At 37.6% G+C, this 14,636-nt stretch overlaps 1 protein-coding gene across 3 annotated transcripts in view; it reads right to left on the reverse strand.

The window, feature by feature from the left end:
• LOC135548031 (ephrin type-A receptor 5) overlaps positions 1–13,380 on the reverse strand; it is a 115,870-nt gene extending 102,490 nt beyond the window's left edge. For all 3 annotated transcript variants that reach the window (XM_064977226.1, XM_064977225.1, XM_064977227.1), the window contains exons 1-2: positions 13,285–13,380; positions 5,980–6,315 (exon numbers count right to left, since the gene is read on the reverse strand). In XM_064977226.1, coding sequence (XP_064833298.1) covers positions 5,980–6,315; positions 13,285–13,297 — 349 coding nt within the window. In that variant the 5' untranslated portion in view covers positions 13,298–13,380. The remainder of the gene's footprint in view (positions 1–5,979; positions 6,316–13,284) is intronic.
• Between the last annotated feature and the right edge of the window lie 1,256 nt (positions 13,381–14,636).

The following is a 14,636-nucleotide window of genomic DNA, read 5'->3' on the forward strand; positions in this document are numbered from 1 at the left end:
TATGACATGGTCAGTCAATCCAGAACATTTCAAGAACGTTGAACGTTTCTTCGTAGAAAGCATCAAGCGCCATGATGAAACTGACTCTCATGAGGACACAGGAAAGGAAGACCCAGAGTTACCTCTGCTGCAGAGGAAAAGCTCATTAGAGTTAACTACATCTGAAATGTCATCCCAAATAAATGCTTCACAGAGTTCAAGTAACAGACACATCTCAACATCAACTATTCAGAGGAGACTGTGTGAATCAGGCCTTCATGGTCAAATCGCTGCAAAGAAACCATTACTAAAGGACACCAATAAGTAGAAGAGACTTGCTTGGGCCAAGAAACACAAGCAATGGACATTAGACAGGTGGAAATCTTTCTTTTGGTCTGATGAGTCCAAATTTGAGATTTTTGGTTCCGACCTTGTGTCTTTGTGAGACACAGAGAAGGCGAACGGATAATCTCTGCATGTGTGGTTCCCACCGTGAAGCATGGAGGAGGAGGTGTGTTGGTGTTGGGTGCTTTGCTGGTGACACAGTCTGTGATTTATTTCAAATTTATTTTGAATTCAAGGCACGCTTAACCAGCATTCTGCAGTGATACGCCATCCTATCTGGTTTACGCTTAGAGGGACTATCATTTGTTTCTGAATAGGACAATGACCCAACGAACCTCCAGGCTGTGTAAGGGCTATTTGACCAAGAAGGAGAGTGATGGAGTGCTGCATCAGATGATCTGGCCTCCACAATCACACAACCTCAACCCAATTGAGATGGTTTGGGATGAGTCGGACTGCAAAGTGAAGGAAAAGTAGCTAACAATCATATATGGGAACTCCTTCAAGACTGTTGGAAAAGCATTCCAGGTGAAGCTGGTTGAGAGAAAGCGGTACCATAGCGCCAAGTCTAGGTCTAAAAGTCTCCTTAACACTTGGTTTTTACACTCACTGTTTATTATCTATGCATATACACTTTCGTGTATATTACCTCGTTATTGTCATGTACATTTATTGATTGGATTTGAATTGAATGGCAAGAGTCTGCAAAGCTCTCAAGGCAAAGGGTGGATACTAAAACTGAAGAAAACCACTTTAATGAGGAGGTGTGTCCAAACTGTTGACTGGTTTTATATAAATATATTGCATGGAATAGCTTCAGTAAAGTGCTCTTGTGTTTTATTTTACAATGAAATCTTCAGACACTAAACTGGCTTCCAATAGGTTTGGGCGATCCCCTGAAAGCAGCTTATTAAATTAGAAATCTAATTCACAGTAGGAAATCCAGTCCACATGAAGAGTTGTACAACCTTGTCAGAGGACTCAGAACACTCTGCTTGTTGCTTTGCTCTACATGGATAGTTGGCCTAGTGTCACAGGTAATTGAAATGTTACGTAATGTGTGAGATAAGCTAAGCTATCGACTCCTCCCCTCTCTATCCCTCAATCTGTCAATCAATTAAATGTATTTATAAAGCCCTTTATACATCAGCTGATATCTCAAAGGGCTGTACAGAAACCCAGCCTAAAACCCCAAACAGTAAGCAATGCAGGTGTAGAATCACGGTGGCTAGGAAAAACTCACTAGAAAGAAAGGAACCAAGCTATGATGGGTGGCCAGTCCTCTTTTAGCTGTTGGAGATTATAACAGAACATGGCCAAGATGTTCAAATGTTCATAGATGACCAGCAGGGTCAAATAATAATAATCAATAATCCAATGTCCATTGGGAAAGTATCCAAATACAGGGCTTCTCCAAAGACATGAGTCAGAGAAGAGGTGTTCGGAGAGAGGATCTCTGCTTTATCACTAATTGGTTGGTGTCCGCAGGGCAAGGTGTGAGGCTACAATGGGTGTGTTTTACTGACGGAGTGGGCTAATGGGTTTGAGTTTCTTCTCTTTTCTTTCTTCGTCTCTCATTGTCTCTGTCTGTGGAGCCTCGATATGTTGGTTGTGGTATATAAAGTATATAGACAATTCCACTAACCTGCCTGGTTGGTCTATGGTAAAGGGTAATGTATATAATAGATATAGATCATGTGAAGACACTAACCTGCCTGGTTGGTCTATGGTAAAGGTAATGTATATAATAGATATAGATCATGTGAAGACACTAACCTGCCTGGTTGGTCTATGGTAAAGGTAATGTATATAATAGATATAGATCATGTGAAGACACTAACCTCCTGGTTGGTCTATGGTAAAGGTAATGTATATAATATATATAGATCATGTGAAGACACTAACCTGCCTGGTTGGTCTATGGTATCTGTTTATTGGACCAGTAAGGTAATGTATTTAATATATATAGATCATGTGAAGACACTAACCTGCCTGGTTGGTCTATGGTAAAGGTAATGTATATAATATATATATAGATCATGTGAAGACACTAACCTGCCTGGTTGGTCTATGTTAAAGGTAATGTATATAATATATATAGATCATGTGAAGACACTAACCTGCCTGGTTGGTCTATGGTAAAGGTAATGTATATAATATATATAGATCATGTGAAGACACTAACCTTCCTGGTTGGTCTATGGTAAAGGTAATGTATATAATATATATAGATCATGTGAAGACATAACCTGCCTGGTTGGTCTATGGTAAAAACATATAATATATATAGATAATGGAAGACATTGGTAACCTGCCTGGTTGGTCTATGTTAAAGGTAATGTATATAATATATATAGATCATGTGAAGACACTAACCTGCCTGGTTGGTCTATGGTAAAGGTAATGTATATAATATATATAGATCATGTGAAGACATTCTGTTTGCTGTGATTAAGTAACCTTCCTGGTTGGTCTATGGTAAAGGTAATGTATATAATATATATAGATCATGTGAAGACACTAACCTGCCTGGTTGGTCTATGGTAAAGGTAATGTATATAATATATATATAGATAATGTGAAGACATTAACCTGCCTGGTTGGTCTATGGTAAAGGTAATGTATATAATATATATAGATCATGTGAATACACTAACCTGCCTGGTTGGTCTATGGTAAAGGTAATGTATATAATAATATATATAGATCATGTAAAAGACACTAACCTGCCTGGTTGGTCTATGGTAAAGGTAATGTATATAATATATATAGATCATGTGAAGACACTAACCTGCCTGGTTGGTCTATGGTAAAGGTAATGTATATAATATATATATAGATCATGTGAAGACACTAACCTGCCTGGTTGGTCTATGGTAAAGGTAATGTATATAATAGATATAGATCATGTGAAGACACTAACCTGCCTGGTTGGTCTATTGTAAAGGTAATGTAAACAAAAGTAATTGTCTGCTTACTTCAGTGCTTTACTATAGTGTTGTTTTCAATAGATCATGTTTAATATATAAGATCACACTAACCTGCCTGGTTGGTCTATGTTAAAGGTAATGTATATAATATATATAGATCATGTGAAGACACTAACCTGCCTGGTTGGTATATGGTAAAGGTAATGTATATAATATATATAGATCATGTGAAGACACTAACCTGCCTGGTTGGTTATGGTAAAGGTAATGTATATAATATATATAGATCATGTGAAGACACTAACCTGCCTGGTTGGTCTATGGTAAAGGTAATGTATATCAAATATATATAGATCATGTGAAGACACTAACCTGCCTGGTTGGTCTATGGTAAAGTAATGTATATAATATATATAGATCATGTGAAGACACTAACCTGCCTGGTTGGTCTATTGTAAAGGTAATGTATATAATATATATAGATCATGTGAAGACACTAACCTGCCTGGTTGATCTATGGTAAAGGTAATGTATATAACATATATAGATCATGTGAAGACACTAACCTGCCTGGTTGGTCTATGTTAAAGGTAATGTATATAATATATATAGATAATGTGAAGACACTAACCTGCCTGGTTGGTCTATTGAAAGGTAATGTATATAATATATATAGATCATGTGAAGACACTAACCTCAACTGGTTGATCTATGGTAAAGGTAATGTATATAACATATAAGATCATACTGAAGACACTAACCTGCCTGGTTGGTCTAAGTAAAGGTAATGTATATAATATATATAGATCATGTGAAGACACTAACCTGCCTGGTTAGTCTATGTAAAGGTAATGTATATAATAGATATAGATCATGTGAAGACACTAACCTGCCTGGTTGGTCTATTGTAAAGGTAATGTATATAATATATATAGATCATGTGAAGACACTAACCAGCCTGGTTGGTCTATGGTAAAGGTAATGTATATAATATATATAGATCATGTGAAGACACTAACCTGCCTGGTTGGTCTATTGTAAAGGTAATGTATATAATATATATAGATCATGTGAAGACACACTAACCTGCCTGGTTGGTCTATGTTAAAGGTAATGTATATAATATATATAGATCATGTGAAGACACTAACCTGCCTGGTTGGTCTATGGTAAAGGTAATGTATATAAATATATAGATCATGTGAAGACACTAACCTGCACTGGTTAGTCTATGGTAAAGGTAATGTATATAATAGATGTAGATCATATTGATTGATTTGACACTAACCTGCTGGTTGGTCTATGGTAAAGGTAATGTATATAATAGATATAGATCATGTGAAGACACTAACCTGCCTGGTTGGTCTATGGTAAAGGTAATGTATATAATATATATATAGATCATGTGAAGACACTAACCTGCCTGGTTGGTCTATGGTAAAGGTCATGTATATAATATATATAGATCATGTGAAGACACTAACCTGCCTGGTTGGTCTATGGTAAAGGTAATGTATATAATATATATAGATCATGTGAAGACACTAACCTTCCTGGTTGGTCTATGGTAAAGGGTAATGTATATAATATATATAGATCATGTGAAGACACTAACCTGCCTGGTTGGTCTATGGTAAAGGTAATGTATTTAATATATATAGATCATGTGAAGACACTAACCTGCCTTGTTGGTCTATGGTAAAGGTAATGTATTTAATATATATAGATCATGTGAAGACACTAACCTGCCTGGTTGGTCTATGGTAAAGGAAAATGTATATAATATATATATAGATCATGTGAAGACACTTTTTGCCTGGTTGGTCTATGGTAAAGGTAATGTATATAATATATATAGATCATGTGAAGACACTAACCTGCCTGGTTGGTCTATGGTAAAGGGTAATGTATATAATAGATATAGATCATGTGAAGACACTAACCTGCCTGGTTGGTCTATGGTAAAGGTAATGTATATAATAGATATAGATCATGTGAAGACACTAACCTGCCTGGTTGGTCTATGGTAAAGGTAATGTATATAATATATATATAGATCATGTGAAGACACTAACCTGCCTGGTTGGTCTATGGTAAAGGTAATGTATATAATATATATAGATCATGTGAAGACACTAACCTGCCTGGTTGGTCTATGGTAAAGGTAATGTATATAATATATATAGATCATGTGAAGACACTAACCTGCCTGGTTGGTCTATGGTAAAGGTAATGTATATAATATATATAGATCATGTGAAGACACTAACCTGCCTGGTTAGTCTATGGTAAAGGTAATGTATATAATAGATATAGATCATGTGAAGACACTAACCTGCCTGGTTGGTCTATGGTAAAGGTAATGTATATAATATATATAGATCATGTGAAGACACTAACCTGCCTGGTTGGTCTATGGTAAAGGTAATGTATATAATATATATAGATCATGTGAAGACACTAACCTGCCTGGTTAGTCTATGGTAAAGGTAATGTATATAATAGATATAGATCATGTGAAGACACTAACCTGCCTGGTTGGTCTATGGTAAAGGTAATGTATATAATATATATAGATCATGTGAAGACACTAACCTGCCTGGTTGGTCTATGGTAAAGGTAATGTATATAATAGATATAGATCATGTGAAGACACTAACCTGCCTGGTTGGTCTATGGTAAAGGTAATGTATATAATATATATAGATCATGTGAAGACACTAACCTGCCTGGTTGGTGGTGACGTTGAGAGAGACAAACTGTCGTCCGGGGTTAGTGAGCTCAGACACTCCATTGACAGCCTCCACCTCGAACGTGTAGTTAGTGTGAGCCAGAAGGTCTGCCACCATCACAGAGTTGTTCCTGAGACTGTTGCGTTGGGGCAGGAACCGCACCGTGCTCTCACACTCCTCATAGTGTCTGCTGTCAACGCTGATCTTACGACACAGGATGTTATAGCTGACGTCCTTCCTGCCGCCAGTCTCCTCGGGAACCGCCCATTCCAGGAAGACCGACGTCTCGTTTACATTGGAAATGGCATTACGAGGAGCAGAAGGCGGCCCTGTAGGGACAATAACATATTGTGTTATTCTGCTGAAACTATAACATATTGCTAGAAGATAAGACAATAACATCCACTCTTATTCCATAAAGGATCCACTATGTAGAGGTGTTATTGGGTCCTTCCACCAATTCCGTAACTTTTAAGAAGGGTAACTTGGTAAAAAAAAATTGGGGGGGGATTTCAAGTTTATTATTCTGTCATGAAGAGCACGTTCAACTTCATTCCCATCTCAATGAAGTTAAATAAAACCATATTTACCCAGAAGAGGTTCCCGTAAAGTTCTAGTTATGGTTTTAAAGTGGCTTGCGAAAGTATTCACCCCCCTTTGGCATTGTCCAATTTTGTTGCCTTACAGACTGGAATTAAAATGGATTCATAAGTGGTTTGTATCATTTGATTTACACAACATGCCTACCACATTAAAGATGCAAAATATTTTGGATTGTGAAACAAACAAGACATAAGACAAAAAAATTGAAAACTTGAGTGTGCATAACTATTCACCCCCCCAAAGTCAATACTTTGTAGAGCCACCTTTTGCAGCAATTACAGCTGCACGTCACTTGGGGTATGTCTCTATCAGCTTGGCACATCTAGCCACTGGGATTTTTGCACATTCTTCAAGGCAAAACTGCTCCATGTCCTTCAAGTTGGATGGGTTCCACTGGTGTACAGCAGTCTTTAAGTCATACCACAGATTCTCAATTGGATTGAGGTCTGGGCTTTGACTAGGCCATTCCAAAACATTAAAACATTTCTCCTTAAACCACTCGAGTGTTGCTTTAGCAGTATGCTTAGGGTCATTGTCCTGCTGGAAGATGAACCTTCGTCCCAGTCTCAAATCTCTGTCACGATCGTTGTTAGAATAACTTGACCAAGGTACAGTGTGCGTAGAGTTCCACATGTTTTAAAACCTCTTAGAGATCGGGCTACTTTTTTCAACATTCTGTTAAAAATCGCGCAACATTTCAATGTTCTGCTACTCATGCCAGGAATATAGTATATGCATATGCTTAGTATGTGTGCATAGAAAACACTCTGAAGTTTCTAGAACTGGTTCAATGGTGTCTGTGACTATAACAGAACGAGTTCCGTGGTCAAAATCGCCAGAAAACCTGGTCACTAAATCGACAGAGAAAAAATCAATCCGCCAGTCCATGTATTGTCTATTGGAAGGAAAAATACTTAAGGCTGAGAATACAGTTCCTATAACTTCCACACGATGTCGCCAGTGTTGTGATTTCGATTCAACTAAATCGTTGGTCATCTGAGTAATAGCCACATCCGGTTGTCAAGTCCACAGCTGTAAACAATGGAACCGGAAAAGTTGACTACGTTTCCCAAACTTCTGCCTATTGAATACAGATCGCTCCGTGATCAATTTGATCATTTATTAACGTTTAGTAATACCTAAAGTTGGATTACAGAAGTAGATTGAAGTATTTTGTCAAAGTTTATAGGCAACTTTTTTAATTTTAAAAAATAACGTCGCGTTTAAAAAATGTGTTTTTACTGGATCTGACGGTCTTCATAAATTGACATTTTAGGTACACAAGGACCTGTCACGCCTTGGTCTTATTATTTTGTGTTTTTGTTAATTAGTTGGTCAGGCCAGGGTGTGACATGGGTTTATGTTGTTGTATTTCATAGTGGGTTTTTTTTAGTTATTGGGATTGCGGCTGAGTAGGGGTGTTGCATAGGTTTGGCTGCCTGAGGCGGTTCTCAATCAGAGTCAGGTGATTCTCGTTGTCCCTGATTGGGAACCGTATTTAGGTAGCCTGGGTTTCACTTTGTATTTCGTGGGTGATTGTTCCTGTCTCTGTGTAGTTTCACCAGATAGGCTGTATTTAGGTTTCAAGTTCCTTTTTGTTGTTTTTGTATTTGTCTCAGTATTTTCATGTAATCGTCATTTGTTTTTTCATTAAATAACATGAGTAACCAACACATTTACATTTACATTTAAGTCATTTAGCAGACGCTCTTATCCAGAGCGACTTACAAATTGGACGCTGCATTTCGCTCCGACTTTCTTGCGACAAACGAAGAACGCCGTTACAGGACCGATTTAATCGAAAAAAAGACCCAATTGTGATGTTTATGGGACATATAGGAGTGCCAACAAAGAAGCTCGTCAAAGGTAATGAATGTTTTATATTTTATTTCTGCGTTTTGTGTAGCGCCGGCTACGCTAATTCCTTTGTTTACGTCCCCTTCTGGTATTTTGGGGTGTTGCCTGCTATCAGACAATAGCTACTCATGCTTTCGCCGTAACGAGTGTAGCTTGAATTGACTACCCTGCATGTGAATTTTAATGAACGTTTGAGTTTTAACGAGTGCTATTAGCATTTGGCGTAGCGCATTTGCATTTATTGTTGGCAGGGGGTGCGGTTGCGTCCCGGGTGGGCCAGACAGGTTAACCTCTTACATCTATGGGGGCGCTATTTCATTTTTGGATGAAAAACGTTCCCGTTTTAAACAAGATATTTTGTCACAAAAAGATGCTCGACTATGCATATAATTGATACCATTCGAAAGAAAACACTCTGACGTGTCCAGAAATACCAAGATATTCTCTGTGCGTGCCCTAGAACGTGAGCTTCAGGCAAAACCAAGATGAGATGGCATCCAGGAAATGACAAGGATTTTTGAGGCTCTGTTTTCCATTGTCTCCTTATATGGCTGTGAATGCAAGAGGAATGAGCCTGCCCTTTCTGTCGTTTCCCCAAGGTGTCTGCAGCATTGTGACGTATTTGTAGGCAGATCATTGGAAGATTGACCATAAGAGACCACATTTACCAGGTGTCCGCCCGGTGTTCTGCGCCGAAATTGGTGCGCAAAACTCAGCTGTCAGTATTTTTCCATGCGATACAGAGAGGAAAGCAAGCTTCCACGAACTGCATATCAATGAAGAGATATGTGAAAAAACACCTTGAGGATTGATTCCAAACAACGTTTGCCATGTTTCGGTCGATATTATGTAGTTAATCCGGAAAAAGTTTTACGTTGTAGTTGACTGAATTTTCGGTTCGTTTCGGTAGCCAGACGCAATGTAGAAAACGGAACGATTTCTCCTACGCACAGATGCTTTCAGGAAAAACTGTGCATTTGGTATGTAACTGAGTCTCCTCATTGAAAACATCAGAAGCTCTTCAAAGGTAAATGATTTTATTTATTTGGTTATCTGGTTTTTGTGAAAATGTTGCGTGCTAAATGCTACTCAAAATGCTATGCTAGCTTTGCATACTCTTACACAAATTAGTCAATTTCTATGGTTCAAAAGCATATTTTGAAAATCTGAGACGACAGTGTTGTTAAGAAAAGGCTAAGCTTGAGAGCAGACGCATTATTTTCATTTTATTTGCGATTTTCAGAAATCCTTAACGTTGCGTTATGCTAATGAGCCTGAGGCTTTAGTCAAAAACCCGGATCCGGGATGGGGAGTTTCAAGAAGTTAATAAATGAAACTCACCAAAAACAATACCGTACAAACGAAACATGAAGTAAATGCAGTGTTCACAGGCACTACTCAAAAACAAGATCCCACAAAAACCCAGTGGGAAAAGGCTACCTAAATATGATCCCCAATCAGAGACAACGGTAGACAGCTGCCTCTGATTGGGAACCACACCAGGCCAACATAGAAATGAAAAAAACTAGACTACCCACCCTAGTCACACCCTGACCTAATCAAAATAGAGAATAAAAGGATCTAAGGTCAAGGCGTGACAAACTCTGGAAGACTGAAACAGGTTTCCCTCCAGAATTTCCCTGTATTTAGCGCTCTCCATCATTCCCTCAATTCTGACCAGTTTCCCAGTCCCTGCTGATGACAAACATCCCCACAGCATGCTGCTGCCACCACCATGCTTCACTGTGGGGATGGTGTTCTCAGGGTGATGAGAGATGTTGGGTTTGCGCCAGACATTGTCCTTGATGGCCAAAACATATTCTTTACATTTTTTAATAATGGATTTAAATGGTGCTCCGTGGGATTTTCAAAGTTTGATATTTTTTAATAATGGATTTAATAATGCTCCGTGGGATGTTCAAAGTTTGATATTTTTTTATAACCCAACACTAATCTGTACTTCTCCGCAACTATGTCCCTGACCTGTTTGGAGAGCACCTTGGTCTTCATGGTGCCGCTTGCTTGGTGATGCCCCTTACTTAGTGGTGTTGCAGACTCTGGGGCCTTTCAGAACAGGTGTATATATACTGAGATCATGTGACAGATCATGTGACACTTAGATTGCACACAGGTGGACTTTATTTAACTAATGATGTGTCTTCTGAAGGTAATTGGTTGCAACAGATCTTATTTAGGGGCTTCATAGCAAAGGGTTTTGAACACATATGCACACACCACCTTTCCGTTAAAAAAATGTTTTTAAACAAGTTATTTTTTTCATTTCACTTCACCAATTTGGACTATTTTATGTATGTCCATTTGCACACACTGTATTCAGATTTTTCTATTGTGTTATTGACTGTACTTTTGTTTATTCCATGTGTAACTCTGTGTTGTTTGTGTTACACTGCTTTGCTTTATCTTGGCCAGGTGGCAGTTGTAAATGACAACTTGTTCTCAACCGGCAAACCTGGTTAAATAAAGGTGAAAAAATGTCATAAAATGAAATACATGAAATCCAAATAAAAATCCAGTTAAATTATTAGAGGTTGTAACGCAACAAAATAGGAAAAAAACACCAAGGGGGATGAATACTTTTGCAAGGCACTGTAGATCATTCCATGTGTGTTATTTCATAGTTTTGATGTCTTTACTATTGTTCTACAATGTAGAAAACAGTAAAAAGTATAACCCTGGAATGAGTAGGTGTGTCCAAACTTCTGGTAGCTGAATGTTTAATCACATGAAATAAAGAATCATATTCAGAGCAACAAAATAACTCGGCTTTCACACTGATGGTGAAACTTGAATACATTTGGGGATTAAGTGGGGTTAAATCTTCCTAGAAGTGGCACAGGGTTGACGGAGGGACATGTTAAAATGCAAAAACAAGTTCTACTTAAAATATCAAAGGCCACTCTTATCGTAGAATCCCCCTTTTGTGTAAATGGTAGTGTTGTATTTACATGTGCAGGCTTTGTTACGAAGGTCTGAGTCCCTCCTACTAATAACTACTGTGGTGCTTATGTATGGAGTTGTATACTACTGATAACTACTACAGTATTAATGTATGGAGTTGTATACTACTGATAACTACTACAGTATTAATGTATGGAGTTGTATACTACTGATAACTACTGCAGTATTAATGTATGGAGTTGTATACTACTACAGTATTAATGTATGGAGTGGTTTACTACTGATAACTACTGCAGTATTAATGTATGGAGTTGTATACTACTACAGTATTAATGTATGGAGTGGTTTACTACTGATAACTACTGCAGTATTAATGTATGTATTAATGAGTTGTATACTACTGATAACTACTGCAGTATTAATGTATGGAGTTGTATACTACTGATAACTACTACAGTATTAATGTATGGTAGTTGTATACTACTGATAACTACTACAGTATTAATGTATGGAGTTGTATACTACTGATAACTACTACAGTATTAATGTATGGAGTTGTATACTACTGATAACTACTACAGTATTAATGTATGGAGTTGTATACTACTGATAACTACTACAGTATTAATGTATGGAGTTGTATACTACTGATAACTACTACAGTATTAATGTATGGAGTTGTATACTACTGATAACTACTACAGTATTAATGTATGGAGTTGTATTCTACTGATAACTACTACAGTATTAATGTATGGAGTTGTAACTACTACAGTATTAATGTATGGAGTTGTATACTACTGATAACTACTACAGTATTAATGTATGGAGTTGTATACTACTGATAACTACTACAGTATTAATGTATGGAGTTGTATACTACTGATAACTACTGCAGTATTAATGTATGGAGTTGTATACTACTGATAACTACTGCAGTATTAATGTATGGAGTTGTATACTACTGATAACTACTGCAGTATTAATGTATGGAGTTGTATACTACTACAGTATTAATGTATGGAGTTGTATACTACTGATAACTACTGCAGTATTAATGTATGGAGTTGTATACTACTACAGTATTAATGTATGGAGTTGTATACTACTACAGTATTAATGTATGGAGTGGTTTACTACTGATAACTACTGCAGTATTATATGGAGTTGTATACTACTGATAACTACTACAGTATTAATGTATGGAGTTGTATACTACTGATAACTACTGCAGTATTTGTATGGAGTTGTATACTACTACAGTATTAATGTATGGAGTTGTATACTACTACAGTATTAATGCATGGAGTTGTATACTACTGAACCAGTATTAATGTATGAGTTGTATACTTACTGCAGTATTAATATGGAGTTGTATAACTGATAACTACTGCAGTATTAATGTATGGAGTTGTATACTATACACTACTACTGATAACTACTGCAGTATTAATGTATATAACTACTGCAGTATTAATGTATGGAGTTGTATACTACTACAGTATTAATGTATGGAGTGGTTTACTACCAATATGTATGGAAAATAAATAATAATTATGACTTATTATTAATATGATGTTTTTGTGCTTGCCTGTTAGCTAGCAGTTCTCAGCACTTTCTTACTGGTGACAAAAACTGATGATTGCCATCCTTTCTTCAAGACATTACTGAATTATTTAACGTAACAAATCAAATATTAAACCTTGTAAACATTTCATGGTAATTCATGGTAATCTTGAAAACAATTCATTTAGATTCTGCATATACGTGAAACAGCTGTTTATTTGTTGAAATATGTGCCGTTACACACTTCTATGAAAAGGAACAGGCAGATATTTGAGAAGTTTTACGGTATGTAGATGGTATGTAGCAGCATAGTATGTAATGAATGACGAGGCATAGTGAGGTGTAGTACATACGTGTACAGGCCATGTTGGGCGGGTCACTGTCTCTCCTATAGTATCCTTCCTCACAGGTACAACCTACGGAACCCTGGACTCTGGTGAGGCTGTGAGGAGGACATTTACTGCAGGCAGGGGTCTGCAGCACCGATCGGAAGAACCCCGCTCTGCAGACTGGAGACGGGAGAGAGATGAGGAGAGAGAGGAGAAGGGGTTAGACTGGACTCTAGTGAAGCTGATACGAGGACATTTAATGCAGTACAGACCAGAATAACCCTGCTTTACACAAAGTAGAGAGGAGAGAGAGGAGAGGAGAAGGGGGTTAGATTTACCCTGCACACTGAAGATGAGAGATGTTTCAATTTGTCAGACATTACTGACATTTTGTTCAGGTCGGTACTTTTAGTGAGCGATACATTCTGTCAATGCAATCCGTACATCTAGAATGTGGCATCTAACTCAATGTGGTTTCTAAATAACTCAGACACATGTAGTTATTGGAGGTATAACTCAGGAACCAGTAGTTATTGGAGGTATAACTCAGGAACCAGTAGTTATTGGAGGTATAACTCAGGAACCAGTAGTTATTGGTGGTATAACTCAGGAACCAGTAGTTATTGGAGGTATAACTCAGGAACCAGTAGTTATTGGTGGTATAACTCAGGAACCAGTAGTTATTGGTGGTATAACTCAGGAACCAGTAGTTATTGGTGGTATTACTCAGGAACCAGTAGTTATTGGTGGTATAACTCAGGAACCAGTAGTTATTGGAGGTATAACTCAGGAACCAGTAGTTATTGGAGGTATAACAGACAGTAGTTATTGGTGGTATAACTCAGGCACCAGTAGTTATTGGTGGTATAACTCAGGAACCAGTAGTTATTGGTGGTATAACTCAGAACAGTAGTTATTGGTGGTATAACTCAGGAACCAGTAGTTATTGGAGGTATAACTCAGGCACCAGTAGTTATTGGTGGTATAAATCAGGAACCAGTAGTTATTGGTGGTATAACTCAGGAACCAGTAGTTATTGGTGGTATAACTCAGGCACCAGTAGTTATTGGTGGTATAACTCAGGCACCAGTAGTTATTGGTGGTATAACTCAGGAACCAGTAGTTATTGGTGGTATAACTCAGGAACCAGTAGTTATTGGTGGTATAACTCAGGAACCAGTAGTTATTGGTGGTATAACTCAGGAACCAGTAGTTATTGGTGGTATAACAGACAGTAGTTATTGGTGGTATAACTCAGGAACCAGTAGTTATTGGTGGTATAACTCAGGAACCAGTAGTTATTGGTGGTATAACTCAGGAACCAGTAGTTATTGGTGGTATAACAGACAGTAGTTATTGGTGGTATAACTCAGGAA

The sequence above is a fragment of the Oncorhynchus masou genome, chromosome 11, assembly GCF_036934945.1.
Source record: "Oncorhynchus masou masou isolate Uvic2021 chromosome 11, UVic_Omas_1.1, whole genome shotgun sequence".
In the NCBI taxonomy this organism is placed as follows: domain Eukaryota; kingdom Metazoa; phylum Chordata; class Actinopteri; order Salmoniformes; family Salmonidae; genus Oncorhynchus; species Oncorhynchus masou.